This window comes from Natrix helvetica, assembly GCF_964273705.1.
Source record: "Natrix helvetica genome assembly, chromosome: 4".
Classification (NCBI taxonomy): domain Eukaryota; kingdom Metazoa; phylum Chordata; class Lepidosauria; order Squamata; family Natricidae; genus Natrix; species Natrix helvetica.
In genome coordinates, this window is record NC_138550.1 from 132,690,450 (window position 1) to 132,706,464 (window position 16,015).

The 16,015-nt window shown below is 41.5% G+C and overlaps 1 protein-coding gene across 4 annotated transcripts in view; it reads right to left on the reverse strand.

Annotated features, from left to right (window-relative positions):
• The window catches only part of PDE7A (phosphodiesterase 7A), a 559,958-nt gene that overhangs the window by 510,197 nt on the left and 33,746 nt on the right, over positions 1 to 16,015 (reverse strand). For all 4 annotated transcript variants that reach the window (XR_014175326.1, XR_014175327.1, XM_081952405.1 and 1 more), the window contains 7 exons: positions 15,467 to 15,530; positions 14,073 to 14,168; positions 12,411 to 12,511; positions 11,736 to 11,867; positions 10,037 to 10,128; positions 9,025 to 9,169; positions 7,450 to 7,546 (listed from right to left, as the gene is read on the reverse strand). Coding sequence is in view for 2 of the 4 variants with exons in the window: in XM_081952405.1 (XP_081808531.1) it covers positions 7,450 to 7,546; positions 9,025 to 9,169; positions 10,037 to 10,128; positions 11,736 to 11,867; positions 12,411 to 12,511; positions 14,073 to 14,168; positions 15,467 to 15,530 (727 nt within the window). In the remaining 2 variants the exon portion in view is untranslated. The remainder of the gene's footprint in view (positions 1 to 7,449; positions 7,547 to 9,024; positions 9,170 to 10,036; positions 10,129 to 11,735; positions 11,868 to 12,410; positions 12,512 to 14,072; positions 14,169 to 15,466; positions 15,531 to 16,015) is intronic.

Below are 16,015 nucleotides of genomic sequence, written 5' to 3' on the forward strand. Positions count from 1 at the left end.
GAGAAATTGAAATAAAATGAATTATGTAAAGGAAAAACATGGTGAGTTTGCAAACAAACCAGGGAAACCAGACATAAATTACGAAAAGAAAAAGAGAAGAAAATGATTTTGAAATTACAAGAGGGAGATACTGAATTAGTGAATATCACTAATACAAAAAAGCCTAACAAAAAGCATTTCATCAATATTATTCCAACTTTGTATAAAAGGAATGACTTCTATCTGAAGAAAATAAAGGAAAATCTAAAGAAAGGAAATTTTTCCAAGAGATCAATATAATATTGAGTCCAGAGGTCTTTCTGTTGGGGATGATGGACAAACAATTGCAAAAGAATCATCAGAATAATTGGTGAACATGAAACTTGCCAAGATAGCCAAACTGACTTCTTTTTTCAGAGAGAAAACATAATGTTTATTGTTGAGTGAAAAACCCTTACTTTTTCCATAAAATAGAAAAACTGAACTAATGATTAATGGTTTTCATGATTATGCAGGACAGATCAAATAGAATGACCATTGTCTTACCTGAAGGGTCCTTTTCAGGGCGCTGCAACGGAGAGTCCAAAGAAGGGTTAAACACAGCCAATCTGCCCAGAACTGAATTGAAACTTTAAGCCACGCCTCTGGTGCCGACTCTCCCCAGATTTATTCAATGAAGACGTGGAACAGTTGCGCGCTGAAACTTCAACTGGAAGTCTAATATGGAACAAGTCAAAAATAGTCCAACAACAATAACAGAAACAACAAACAACACTGTGACTTCACAAACACCAGCGGAGAATAGACCCCAGGGCGGGGTGGACTCTCCGTTGCAGCGCCCTGAAAAGGACCCTTCAGGTAAGACAATGGTCATTTTCCAGGGCGCTGCTCTGGAGAGTCCAAAGAAGGGACATGCCCAAGCTAACTGTCACTAGGGCGGGAAGGCTCAGCCATCAGGGTCGCTCCGCTGGTATGGATGCCCTGAAGAACACGCCTCCCAAAGGCCCCTTCCGCCGATGCAAAACTGTCCAGTTTGTAATTTCGGACAAATGGAGACAGAGAAGTCCAGGTGGCCGCCTTGCAGATCTCTTCAATCGGTGCCTGTGTAGACCAGGCAGCTGTGGTGGCGGCGCTTCTAGTCGAATGTGCTGTGATATTGCGAGGCACAGGAACGGACTGTAAAACGTGGGCAAGCGCAATGCAGGCTCGCAGCCATCCGCCGATGGTAGATGAAGAGACCTTCTTGCCTTGAGAAGCTGGTTGAAAGGAGACGAATAGAGATTCGGATTTCCGAAAACTGGCCGTGCGCTTGATGTATCTGCGAATAGTCCTGCGCACATCCAGCATGTGCCAGCGCTTTTCCCTCGGGTGCCGAGGATGCGGACAAAAATCCGGAAGGACCACCTCCTGCGCCCGATGAAACCAGGAATTGACCTTCGGAATGAAGGAAGGGTCCAGCCTCAGGATTACTCTGTCGTTACGAATGAGACACAAGTCCTCTCTGACTGACAAGGCAGCCAGTTCCGATATGCGACGAGCAGACGTGATAGCGACCAGAAAAACCGTCTTGAATGTGAGGTGTCTGAGACTGGCTGTCTTAATGGGCTCAAACGGGGGCCCGATGAGGGACCGCAACACTACATTGAGATCCCAAGATGGGTATCTGTGGACCACTGGGGGTCTCAGGTTGGTCGTTCCCGAGGAAACTGCGGATGGTCGGATTCCGGCCAAGAGATGCGTAGCCCTCAACTGAGAGGATGGTTGACAGGGCTGCCGCCTGGCGCCTCAGGGTGTTAGGTGCCAGGCCCTTGTCCAAACCTTCCTGCAGGAAGTCCAGGATGACAGGAACCGAAGCAAGGGGCGCAGACGTACCATGAGCCGTGCACCAGCTGGCGAAGGATTTCCAAGTGGCGTCGTAGATGCGCGTCGTGGACTGCCGTCGTGACGCTTGGATGGTGCCAATCACCTTGTCTGACAACTTGCCTCTGCTTAGGAGATCCCTCTCAAGTGCCAGACGGCCAGCTGCAGCCACTGGGGTTCTGGATGTTGAAGGGCCCCCTGGCTGAGAGAGATGTCCTGTGGAGGAATCCGCCACGGTGGTGTGATCGAAAGACTCACCAAGTCTGCAAACCAGGTTCTCCTGGGCCAGTACGGTGCTACCAGCAGCACCTCCGCCTCCTCTGCTAGGATCTTCCTGATGACTCTGGGAAGAAGAGGTAGCGGGGGGAAAGCATAAAGCAGACCTTTCGGCCACGGGCCGTGCAGCGCGTTGACTCCTTCCGCCCTCGGGTCGTGGAACCTTGTGAAGAACCGCGGAAGATGCGCGTTGGCCGCAGTGGCGAACAGGTCCACCAGCGGGAGGCCGAACCTCTGGGACAGTTGCTGGAACAGCAGTGGATGTAGACGCCACTCCGAGTGGTCGACTGTGGATCTGCTCAGCCAGTCCGCCTGGGTGTTGCTCGTGCCCGAGATGTGCTCCGCCTGAAGAGAAAGGAGATACCTCTCCGCCCATCGACCCAAGAGCTCCGCCTCCTTCATCAGGGATCTGGAGCGCGTTCCCCCGTCGATTGATGTGCGCCTTGGTGGCGACATTGTCTGTCATGATGCGCACGTGGTGGCCCTGAACGGTGCTCTGGAAGCGCTTCAGCGCAAGCCTGACTGCCCTCAGCTCCAGCCAGTTGATGCTGTGAGCGGCTTCGGAAGGGGACCACCTGCCCTGTGCGAGCTGGTTGTGGCAGTGGGCCCCCCAACCGAACAGGCTGGCATCCGTTGTGATGGTGAGCCTGACTGGCTCCTTGAATGGCGACCCCTTTAACAGGGCCGGAGACAACCACCACTTTAGAGAGCGACGTACCTCTGCTGGAACTGGAATCAGTCTTGTTGAGCTGCTTTCGTTTGTTCTTTGATATGGGAGCAGGAGCCACTGAAGGGGACGGGAGTGAAGTCTCGCCCAAGGCACGATTGACAGGCAGTGGAGTCTGACCGGACGTGACCGTAGAAAAGCCGCCATGGCTGCGAGAACCTTGTGAATGTCCTGGGCGCCGATGACAGGCCGAATGGCATTGCCCGGTACTGGTAATGGAGGCCCGCGTAAGAGAACCTCGGGAACTTGCGGTGGGCTTTGCGGATAGGGATGTGGAGGTAGGCCTCTTTGAGGTCTATGGACGTTAGTATATCGCCTGGCCTGATGCACCCCAAGATGGACTGGAGGGACTGCATCTTGACCTGCGATATGTCACGTGGTGATTGAACCTCTTTAGATCTAATATCCCCCTCCACCCTCCTGAGTTTTTGGGGACCAGAAACAGGATGGAGTAAAACCCTCTTCCTTCCTGGCCTGCTGGGACAGGTTCTATGGCCCTGATCTCCTTGAGGTGCCTTATCTCCTGTTCCGTGAGGGATCTTTTGACTAACCCTGAGGGAACTGGACACCGGAAGAAGTGGCGGGGAGGGGGGGACCAGAATTCTAAAGTGAGACCCATGCGGACCGTTTGAAGAACCCACTGGTCCGACGTGGTCTGCTCCCATTTGGCGTGGAACAACTGCAACCGCCCTCCTATGGGAGCTGACCTGTGATGGTCATTTATACCTCCTAAAGGGTCGGGAGCCGGAGCCCCCCCGAAATGGCCGCTTGGAGAAGGGCTGCTGGCGACCTCTGTCTCGAAGGACTGACGGTCCTGAGACCGCTCACCCTGCTGGGGATACGCCCGATGATAGGGGGCGGAGCTGGTGGAGGGCTCATTGTTCCGAAAGGCCTGCCTCCTGTAAGAGCCAGGACCTTTACGATCAGGCTTTTGGTGACTGATGGCATCACTTTCTTTTTGTCCTTGTTTTCCACAAGGACTGGATCAAGGACCTCACCAAACAGCTTGTCCCCTTTAAAGGGGGCAGTAACAAGCTTCCATTTGGAGCGCATATCCACATTCCAGTGCCTAAGCCACAGGAGGCGTCTGGAAGTAACATTAGACGCTAGGGCACGCGAGGCAAACTTAGCAGCATTCAGAGTGGCATCAGCAGTGTACTCTGTGACTGCCATGATTTTATTGATATCCTGCCTGACTTTAACGTCCTTGGCAGGTATCTTCCTCAACAACTGCCTCAGCCACAGGAGAGCCGCCCTGGAGAAAAGGGAGGCTGAAGCGGAGGACTTAATGGCCCATGCAGCTGTCTGATGGGTCTTGTGACAAGCAGTTTCGGTTCTCTTGTCCTCAGCCTTGAGCCCCTCCAACAGGTCAGGAGGGAGCACAGAAGAGGAGGTAAGAGCCGCTACAGGGGGATCGATAGGAGGGAGCTTGAGCAGCTCCTCCAGGCTGGCATCCACCGTATATAGCTTCTTGTCATGGCTGCTGGGGGTAGCCATGGTAGCTGGCTGCGCCCACTGTCTTTGAACTAAATTGAGGAACATCTTGGGTACAGGAACTATTTCCTGGACCGAAATGGGTTTCTCAAAGAGATCCCCAGATAGATAATCAGGGTCTACAACCACCTGAGCTGGGGGGGTGGACCCCATGTGAGTTGAGATCTTAGCCTTATCTAAAATGGTTTTGAAATTATCCAAATTAAATAAGCCTGAAAAGGCCGGCTTTTTGGCGGGGCTTGCCTCATCCCCAGAGAATTCAGCTTCCTGCCTAGGAAGAAATTCCTCTTCTTCCTCCCAGTCTGACTCATCGGAGGCCACTGAAGAATGCAGGGACGGAGGTGGAAGGCTAGGAGTCATCTCTCTGGAATCCTCCTGGGGTTGCAAATGGTGGGTCTTGCGAGTGCGCTTGCCACCTTTTCGCATGCCTGCCTCAATGCCCTGGGAAATGGCCCTGTTAATTATTTCCTGCATTTCAGTGGATAGGTTAGGCCCTTGGTCCTCAATGGGGCGAACCCTTTGAGTGGGCCCGGGGATCGGCTGTTGAGGGGCTAAGGGCCCCATTGGAGCTGGTCCCTCCTCCATATCAGAGGGACAGGCAAAGAGATCAGCCTGATCAGCCATGGAATGGCCTGGAGAAGTTGCCATAGCCAGGGAATCCCCTTCCTCTTCACTATCAGAAATGGGGCCTCCCTGGGCTGGAGGAATTTCCCTGGAGGGCTCCCCAGGAGACACCGAAAGGGAAGATTGGGCCTGCTGTTGGGCTTTGGAAGACTGTTTTTCTAAGGCCTTCTGTCGCCTTAATGCATCTTTGTCTAGGCCTGAGCCCTGCTTGGGGCCATGCCTGGAGTAAGGCTTACTCCCTCTAATGGCCTCCCTGGCAGCTTTCCCGGCCTGTCTTACAGGGGCTCTGGAAGAGACACCCTCAGAAGTCTCAGGGGCCTGATCTGCCATGGTAACAATCACTGGTTGGGACAGTAGGGGGATGGGAAAACCACCACTCACCACCTCCAGAAAGCCCACCGCAGCACGATGCTCCTGAGGAGACAGAGAAACTGCAAGGCCTGAAGTAGCTTGGAATCTTTTAGGCGCGAGCAGAATTCGCTCCCAGCACCTGCAGGAGAGTAAAGGAGGCGACCCAGCAGGCCACAATCCCACGCCGCTATCACTTGCTTGGATTGGGGCCCAGGTCGCCGGTCACACCGGGCAAGTCTGACTCCACGCGGCTCCTGCAAAGAGCCAGGCACCAGGCAGCTGCGGCAAAAAACTTTTAAAAGTAAAGCCGGAAGATTGCGCAATCCAAAATGGCGGCCGGAACTCACCGGAGCTTTTCGCACCAAATTTAAAGAGGGAAGAAGCCAAAATGGCTGCCCTGGGAGCCCACGCAGCAATTTGACTTGCTAGAAGCACAAACTGCAACGGAGGGCTTCCAGTGGGAATCGGCCCCCAGTAGGGGTGCCCCAACAGCGCTGGCGTCGGCACTCCGACCCACACGCTTCCCCCAACAGCTGCCTGCGGCTTCTAGGAGCCAGAGCAAAGCCCCGGACTCCAGGAGAGCCGAAAGGGTGAGAAAAACCCAATTAAAAAGGGAAAAAAACAAACTTAAATTTAAACTCACCAGCCTGCTCTAAAAATCCTTAAATATGCTGTTTTAAAAAATTATTCTTCCTCTGGAGAGTCCAAGGAATCAATCTTAGAACTGGAGAAAATCTTAAAGCGCGTCTACTGGGCTAGCTGAATTGAAAAAATCTGGGGAGAGTCGGCACCAGAGGCGTGGCTTAAAGTTTCAATTCAGTTCTGGGCAGATTGGCTGTGTTTAACCCTTCTTTGGACTCTCCAGAGCAGCGCCCTGGAAAAGTGTCATGATGTAACATACATTATACTGATGGCATTAACCTAATATCCCAAAATGCAAGGGATTTGCAAGCCTCAATATTAAAGGTAAAAGAAGACAGTGAAAAAATGGACTGAAATTAAATATAAAGAATACCAAACTAATGGCAACAGCTACCTCAGCTTTAGAACTGAGAATAAAGATATTGAAATGGGGATAGCATCAGCCTTGGAAAAAAAATTCAAATGCCACGAAGTCTCTATATCTATAACGATCAGAATCATGCAACTCATGATATTCCCCATGACACGCTAAGGAAGCAAAAGTTGGCATTTTAAAAATAACAGGATAGAAAGAACATTAACATCTTTGAACTTAGCTGTTGAAGAAAACTCCTGAGAATATCAAAGACAGCCATGAAAATAAATCAATGAATCATCAAACAAATCAACCCACAATTCTGACCTGAAGAACAAATAACTGAAATTATCCCCCATTAGACACAATATGGAAGATCCGGCTATTTGGAAAACACTCTAATACTAGGAAAGACAGAAGGAAAGAGAAGAATAGGATGACTAGCAGCAAGGTTGATGTTGTCAGTTACAATGACAATAAATGCATCATTGAAATGCAGGAACTAGGTATGTCTAGCTTAAGAGAAAGAAGGACTAGGGGAGACATGATAGCAGTGTTCCAATATCTCAGGGGTTGCCACAAAGAAGAGGGAGTCAAGCTATTCTCCAAGGCACCTGTGGACAGAACAAGAAGCAATGTGTGGAAACTAATCAAGGAGAGAAGCAACTTAGAACTGAGGAGAAACTTCCTGACAGTTAGAACAATTAATCAGTGGAACAGCTTGCCTCCAGAAGTTGTGAATGCCCCAACACTGGAAGTCTTTAAGAAGATGTTGGATAGCCATTTGTCTGGAACGGTATAGGGTTTCCTGCCTAGGCAGGGGGTTGGACTAGAAGACCTCCAAGGTCCCTTCCAACTCTACTATTGTATTGTATTATTGTATTGGGAGGCTTGAAAGAACGATTGGAAAATCTATATGTATGGTCATTAGGATTGAAAAAGACTGATGGGAGATAACCAAACAATAAATCAAAAAATAAATCTAGAAAAAATAGTGATTTATTATCCCAGCAACAGTAATTTAATGACACCATTCCAACTCCATAGAAACCCTTGCAAATAGCTTAGGTTGCTTTGCAATCACCACAGCCATCAGTGTTTTACAATCTATGGTAATAATTCTTCACTTCTCATTACTTGCCTTGATTAAAAAATTCTTCAGTTACTTTTTCACTCCACTGTTTGCTTAGCTCCCAGGTCCGACAGGGATTACAAATATCAGCACATTTCAATGCCATCTAACAAACAAATAAACACATTATTTAGTTCTAGTTTGTCTTAAATTTACAGTTACCATGTAATATCCTAAAATCAAGATAACAGTAAAAGATAAAGTAAATGATAATGAGTAATTAGATCAATAAGCTACATAGAGTTAAATGAGGTGTACATAGTGAACAGCACTACTTGGTCTGTTGTGTGGATGCATGGGTGGTTTAGGGGTGGGGGAATATATATATATATATATATATATATATATATATATATATAGTATAACACTAAATTTAACTGTTTGAATTTAACTACATTTGAGTGTGACAAATATGTACATGAGAAGGAAATCCATTCAAATAACTATCATTTTAATTATTATTAATTAAGCATCAGGGGGACTTTATATATTACCCTTTGCGGAGAATTGATATAATACTATCCTTCCATAGAATTCTATGAAATTCTATTTGCAATAAAAATGGACATAGAACATTCTATGGACATAGAAAACAGTGAAATAGAGACTTCCTGTAATTAAAACGGAACACAGTGTTCCATTATTTCAATGGCACATAATTTTTGAGAGAGGATGGGATGAAATGAACCAAAGATTGTAAATTAAAAAACTAAAGGAAATAAGAGAATTATCACATGGAATTATTATGGGAAGAAACTTCAATCATACAGGCTCGAAGGAAAACGGGGGGGGGGGGGGGAATTATAGTATAAATGAGAGTGATTATCATTCATTAGTACAGTTCAATCGACCTTCAGTACTTCTGATAATAAATTAGTTTATTATTTTGATAAAACATAGCAATCCCTAAAATATTTTAAATATTGTACCATTTTAAGGCTTCATTTTTGAGACCAATCAGGTCACCTGATTGAATTGTCTTACCTGAAATGTCAGATGTTGCCATCATGTAATAATTATATTATTTGAACGAAAAAAGAGGCAGCCATCTTGCCTGTTAACATAATTACACTATTTTGCCTTTACAAGTTCAAAAAATGTACATCAAGTCAAATCAATTTCTGTAGCAAAACGCATTAAATTCAGAACAGGAACTGTGGCAAAATCTCTGATTCTATGTATCTGCTTCCCAGCTGAACCTAAGCTAAATAATTAAAACTGAAGAGACATTGGTTTGTTCCTACAATATTTTACTTTAAAAAGTTAAAGGTTTTTAAAAATTCTTATTGCAACATTTTTTATTTTGAAAAATATAGATTATTGCTGATATCTGCCTAATAATTTCAGAACATTCAAGAAACTGAGGAGATATCACTTTCTATCAAATGGTCCTGCCAGAATAGGAAAACATATACTGTTGTATTACATTTGCAATAGGAACAAATAAGAGACCTTAACTTTCAGCCCCAGGAAACTGTATTTTTATAAAAACTTTTAAGTAAAGAATCAGGACTTTTTCAAATCATATATTAGAAGAATACTGTTACCATAATTTCTTTTCCACCTAAGATTCATGCAAATTACCTGAAGGACAAGATGCCGATGATCTTCCTCTAATAAGCATAAGTCTTCTTTGTCCAAATGAGTACGAAACAGGGATAGATATTCATTCTGACGGCTAATATCAGTGGCGAGAATTAATGCCCCTATTTGGCTTTCCATCAGCTGCCTGAAATTGGAGATAATAGGAAAAAATCCAAAGCAATAATTAGTAGGTAAATGCAAACAGGAATCATTACACAATATTCAGTTCAACACTGATTATAAATTTGCAATGTTTGGAAAACATGGAGTTTAAATTTAGTAATTCAAAAATGTAACTCAGATCCTTAGGTGCAATCCAGCCCTCCCTCACCATACACACGCACTGTCCTTGAAGAAAAATATAGGAAACAGGATACCTTTCTACATCATTAAAAACAATAGTAGTATAGATGAAAGTACCACGAATCAAGAATTATTGTTCATTCATTTTTCTTACAGATAGTCCTCTGTTAACTACAGCAATTGGGACTGGAATTGGCTGTTTCAAGTGTAACATCACATGATCACACCATTCAACAACAGCAGTTCCAGCACTTTTGGTTGCCACTGTCACGCACATCCCACATGATTATCAAGCATTTGTGACCTTATGCCAATTTCTCCATTGACTCTGCTTGTGCAAAGCAAGCACTAAAATTCACAAATGGCAGTCGCATGATCATGGGACATTGTACTTGCAAATGAATTGCTAAGCAGCTGGGCTGTAATCATATGGCTAGAAGGATGTTGTGACAGCTGGAACTTTTGGGAAATCAGTCCTAAGTACCATTAATTCAATGCAAATTTGAACACTCTCTGACTGAGTGGTCATTGTGAAAGTCACCTGCATTTAGCTTTATTTATGGGAATGTAAAATTGTGTTCGGAATTATAATGCATTTTTTTAAAGTACAACTACCTTTTATTACAATATTATCCATTTGAAATCATTTATTCTGTAATGTGTTCTCCATTCTGTAAAAATTATGGTTTTTTACAAATCTGATAAATACCTGCTTTCTAGTGACATATGTGCAAATAATCCAGACTCTCTCAATAACCCCACTGCAGATCGCCAGTGGTGATTTTCTAATACTGAGGTATTCTGAAATTAAATAAAAAATTATTGGTATTATACATTCTTTGAATCCTGAGCTACATATAACAAGCAACATATTATACTGATTTTTAAAGAAGGGAACACAATCCTATTAATTTTCCAGGATAAATCAGCCATTTTTATCAACCACACATTTCTTTCCTGACTTCTCTTTATTGGCTTCACCAATTACTCAGATTCAGGTGATTTTTAACTTGAAGAATAGCATTTCCCCCATAGCCCAGATAAGAACCAGAGCTCGCTTTATTCCAGTGTAAACACGTTTTCCTGGGTTTTGCTAACAGCTGAAAAGGCAGGCAACTTTTCAGATGCAAGATCTTTAGGATTACCAAAACATCTTCTCTGCTCGCTTTTGAATAATAATGAAGACTATTTTATTTAAGTAGGGACTTTTTTTAAAGTATCCAGACTGATTATATATCTGCTACTATCACCTTGTGCCAGAACTTTTAGGCGCTATTTTTTGTACTTGGATTTAAAAAAAAATAACTCCACCGAAATGATCACTTCTTTTTTTAAAAAAGTGTATCATGTATTCCTTACACACTTTATTAAACGCTTTAATTCTTTTGAATAGAACATAAAAAGGTTATTAGATCAGTTCATAAGTTGATCCACTTCAGCATTCTGTATCACCAACCATGGACTGTATGCAAACATACCTCCTCCCCTTTCCCAATTAACAGTAGGTAACACATGCTGCCCTTGATTCAAGAATAATAAACATTCATCAATATTAATAGCTACTGACAATATTGTTTCTCCATAAATCTTTTAAAACTATCAAAATGGGCTGGTTTTAAAAATAGGTGTCACAAACTCCTTTCAGTCCAATCTCCCTGTATTTGGTTTCAGTAGATGGTCTGGGCTTTTAACATTGAATGAGAAAATGTTCTTTCTCTTCATGTTAACTATGCCATGATGATTTTATGTAATTTTTATCGTATCTCCCCTTCAGCTTTATATTCCATGCTGAACGGCCCCATTGCCGTAATTTTTTCTTGCACTGTGCTACTCTTAACATTAGCACTTAGACTTATATACTGCTTTACAGTGGTTTACAACACTCTCTAAGCGGTTTACCGAGTCAGCATATTGCCCCCAACAATCTGGGTCCTCATTTTACTCACCTCAGAAGGATGGAAGGCTTAGTCAACCTTGAATCTGGTGAGATATGAACTGCCAAATTTTAGGCAGCTGGCAGTCAGCAGAATTAGCTTGCGGTATTGCACTCTAACGACTGTGCCACCGTGACTCTTATCAATTACTTTGGTTGCTCTTTTTTGCATTTTTTCTTAAGATGCAGTGATTAAAACTATACAATACATTGCCTCATAAGATGAAATAATCAAAATTATATAAAACAAGTGCAACCTCAATGTAATTTTTAAGGGTAGCATTATATCCACAGTTCTATTTTCAGCTCCCTTCCTAATAATTCCAAACACGAACTGCCTTTTATTTTTAATAGCAACTGCCTGCTGATTTGACATTTTCCTCAAGCTGTGTACTATGGCGTCAAGATTCTTTTCCTGATCAATCACTGCTAGTCAGATCCCATTAAAAGACAGAAGTCTTCATCTTCTACTTACCTTGTATAAAGTTGCTAAATAATGGTTTGTTTTAATAAGAAAAGGCTGATTAACACCTGGATGATCCAAATCATGAGTGGCAGCTGCAATTAAACTGAGCAGAATATCCCATGGCGTTAGAGATTGGAAAAGCTGTAATATATAAATTATGACCATATGAATATCTATTACTGATACTTCCCAAATATATGGCTACCATTTCCAACAGTTTAACTATGGCATCAAGTTATTTCTCACTTTGATTGCATTTTAGTTAGTCCACAGAATTCTTTGGTGTTTTTTTTTAATTCTAGGGCTAGCAATATTGAAACAATAAGGAGTATTGGTTAGTTTGTTTCTTTACAAATATGCAATCTCCCATAATTGATACAATCCTGATTTCAACATTCTTAAAACTTTCAAAAGTATTACGAGAACTTTTCCCAATTGGATCCCACCCAATTTGTACTGAAAAAACCTCCAAAAACTCCAACCATTATTCTCAATATATCTGCAGGAAATTATATAAAAAAATAATCTATGGCATTAAACATGCTCTTCAAAAAAAAACCAATTAAAGTCTATATTATCTTTGCTTAATCTCACTAACGCCACTAGTCATCAATTTCTTTTGTAATAGCAATTTTGTTATAAATACATGAAAATAATTAATGACAGGACTGTTTTTTCTTTTACCTTGGGTTCGTTTAAATAACAGTGCATGGCCTGAGTCACATCAGCAGCATGAACTGCATTGTGGTATGGGTTGTGGCTGTGATAATCTTCTTGAACCATTACTACAAGTGAAAGTGAGTATTAATGTGTGGAGGAAAAGGAGAAAGACATAACCCCAAAATATTCCCTTCCATTCTTGATTCATATCAATTAAAATGACAATAGATATAATATAAAATGTGATAAATTTCAACAATGGTTTAGCAGAAAAATTCAAATGAAGGCAACCTTTAAAACATTCAGAGATTTCTAAACATGCTTGTCATCTCTAGAAAATAAGATTTCTATTCATTTTAAAAAGTAAAATTGGGAAAAAAAATCAGGAAATTGCCTGGCATATTAATGTTTCTAAGCCTGTAACAAATATGGAAACGTTTTTTAAATCTCACTAGCTATTGACTATTGTAGACATAAACATGAAAAACTCCAATACTGTCCAAATAAAACTGAACAGCAGAAAATTCAGAAAAGCAATGCCAATATCAATCTAAAATGATAATATCTAAGAGAAAATGAATACTGATTATTAGAAATGCTGCTCCATTGACTTTATGCCCTCCATTGACTTTTGCAAGCAGTTATTTCTCCTTACAGCAAGCTATGAATCGCAGAACATTTCATTGGAGGGGAGAGCGAGGTTAGAGGAAAATAATGTCACATTCAGGGGATGCACACTGACAATAAATGCCCAGAACAGATTTTTAACTTGTTATAATCAAGAATGTATTTTTTTGCTATACTTGTCATCTAACCAAAACCAAGCACAGTGAGCCATGGTTAAATCTTCAGACAGGAGATTATCAGGAAATCTGAATGTATTCAAAAAGACAAGCTAAATCCCAGAAGGCAGTAAAAAAAAACAGCTGTTTCCATATTGCTGCAAATGTTTCATGTAGTCACTAAGTACAGTATCTACCTCAAAAAAGTTTGTGTCTAATTTATTTGACTTGTATAATCCTGTATTTTTCAGTGACTAATTTACCAGAGGATGCCAGTATACAACATACATTTATATGCAGATGTAAGTGCAACATTAGCACAAAGGCTTTCTAGCAAAGTGTTTCATTTTGTACTATGTAGCACAACTGCTGCAAAACATCCAGAATTTCTTCAGTTGTGGGTGTTACCGTTTTTCTAATCACTTCAACTTCAAATACAGTACTGGAAAATGCTGGTCATCCACCCTTAGTGTACCTGCAGTAATTTGAATTCTCTGCAGTTAAGGCAGAAGGGAGGTTATCTATGTACTTGCCAGCATTACTAACAACCACTAAGACAAGGTCTTCCAATTCCTCATTAATATTTTGCAAGCTACTTTTTAAAAAAAACAACATTTTTTTATCTTCATAGAATTTTACCTGTAAAATCTGCCAAATATATTGCGACACACCTAGGAAATCACTATATAGAAATATCCATGATTACACAATCATCTCATTTTTTTGTTTAGTTTCCCTATTTTCATAGGTATTTTTTTTTCTCAAGTTGGACAATATTCACAAAGAGTTATCAATCCACAATATAGATATTTCTCTCATTTTATTAAAAAGGATTGCCGCAAATTAGTGAAATGCATTTAAAGAAAAGACTTAAGGGGAATGTTGGAACTTAGGAAGTTTTTACCTAAAAATCTGCGCAGCTTCATTGTATCTAGTTGGAAGTATTCTATAAGTCCGTGAAGATTAAACAGGTGAAAGGTTAATGTGACCAAACTGTTTCCTAAAAAAACACATACACAAAGAAACCATGTTTAATAGGAAGTAGACAAGTCTGTTTAAACAATTCTATTATGCAACACACATATTTCTTCTTTGTATCTGTAACTAGAATATAGTTCTCAATGTTTTAATTAAGACTTCTAATTTTTAATGCTTTCATATCATCTAGTGATTCTGAAATCTATCACCCCGTATTATAAAAAGAATCCATTAATTTTCAACACTCCCTTTAATTGGGATGGGCAACTCTGTTGTTATGTGCTGCAGTCGCTAGACAAAAAACCAGTGACAAACTGAGTGACTCACCTTGACAATAATCATGTGACCACAATTTTCAATTTCACTTCTGCATTCACCATTAATTCTGCTATTGGAAGCTAGTTTTGAAGCTCGCTTTGCTCGCACGCACGCCACACGTTGCTGCACATGGGCAGTTGACTGAAAACAGTTCTGCATCCACAGAAACATGCCGGCGACAGCAGAAAAAACCGGGGAACCAGTTCAGGGGAGTGGCAGGCTTATGTCGTTGCTGGTTCCAGCGACCCAGGCCACCATACCACTACCAGTTCAGCTGAACGGGGCCGAACCAGTAGGAACCCATCACAGGGCTTCTCCATTGACTGCTTGTCAGAAGGTTGCAAACAGTGTTTGTATGACGCAAGGGCCCTGCAGCCACCATAAATATATGCCAGTTGTCAAGCATCTAAATTTTGATCACATGATTGTGGGAACGCTACAACAGTTGTGTGAAAAAGGTCAAAAATCACATTTTTCAGTGCCATTGTAGCTAAGCAAATGGTTGTACACCAAGGACTACCTATCACTAATACTAAACCAGGTGAATTAGCAGTTAAATTGATGTGAGACTTTTGTCCATTTAGCAAAATAAAATTAGGAAATATTGAAACAAATTAAAAATGTGATGGAAAAATATTCTTCCCTGTTATCTCAAGTATAAAAGGGGAATTAGTCTAGCTTACAAATGATTGTAAATTATTAATTACCTTCAAGGATGAAATTGGAAGTTCTATCTGATTCCATTCTCAATAGTTAAGAGTTTACTTATTTACTCACTAACCACAAAACAAGAAGTCCCCTACACATATTTGCTACTTTTCCAAAATTGTCTATTTCAACTCTATAAACTCAATACTTAACTTACCTGATTTCATGTCTGAAAGAAGTAGAATATTAGTCAATTTATTTTGGTAACCCAACAATCTAAATGAGTTTATGTGCAAATACAGCAATTGCTCAGTTTTTATAGTAGTATCTTCAAAGTAACAAATGGAATCTTACCGTTTGTTAGCCTGTCAAAAAGGAAGATATCAAAATTCCAGTTCCCAACTTTTTCTAGCATACACTGAAAAGCAAAAGAAAACAACATTTTATTTGGGAATAAAAACCACTTCTTTCCAAATGCTATATATCTGAATAATTCTTACTGCAATGTTACGCATCTATACAGATTCTGAAAGGAATAGTAGTCAGAAAAGCAACAACATGCCTAGTCTGAGACCACATCATTGTTTTGACTTGAAAAGTTCTAGAACAAATCATATTTTTCACTAATGGATCAGCATGATTGCAACTGCCTTCTTACACCAACAGCTTTCTTTCATGGAAGCAAAATATATATATATTTACCTAATTAGACCAATATTAAAATGATCAACTATTTCTAAAACAAAGCAGACTCATCTGAACCTTACTATGGACAAAGCTTTTGCCTACTGCTTCCCATGCGCCACCTAGTTAGATCTATTTTTATGTGGATACTTTTCTAGGCACAGCTAGAAGAGGAAGATCCTGCTTTTGTTGCAGTGGTTGTGCTTTGGAATAGCCTAA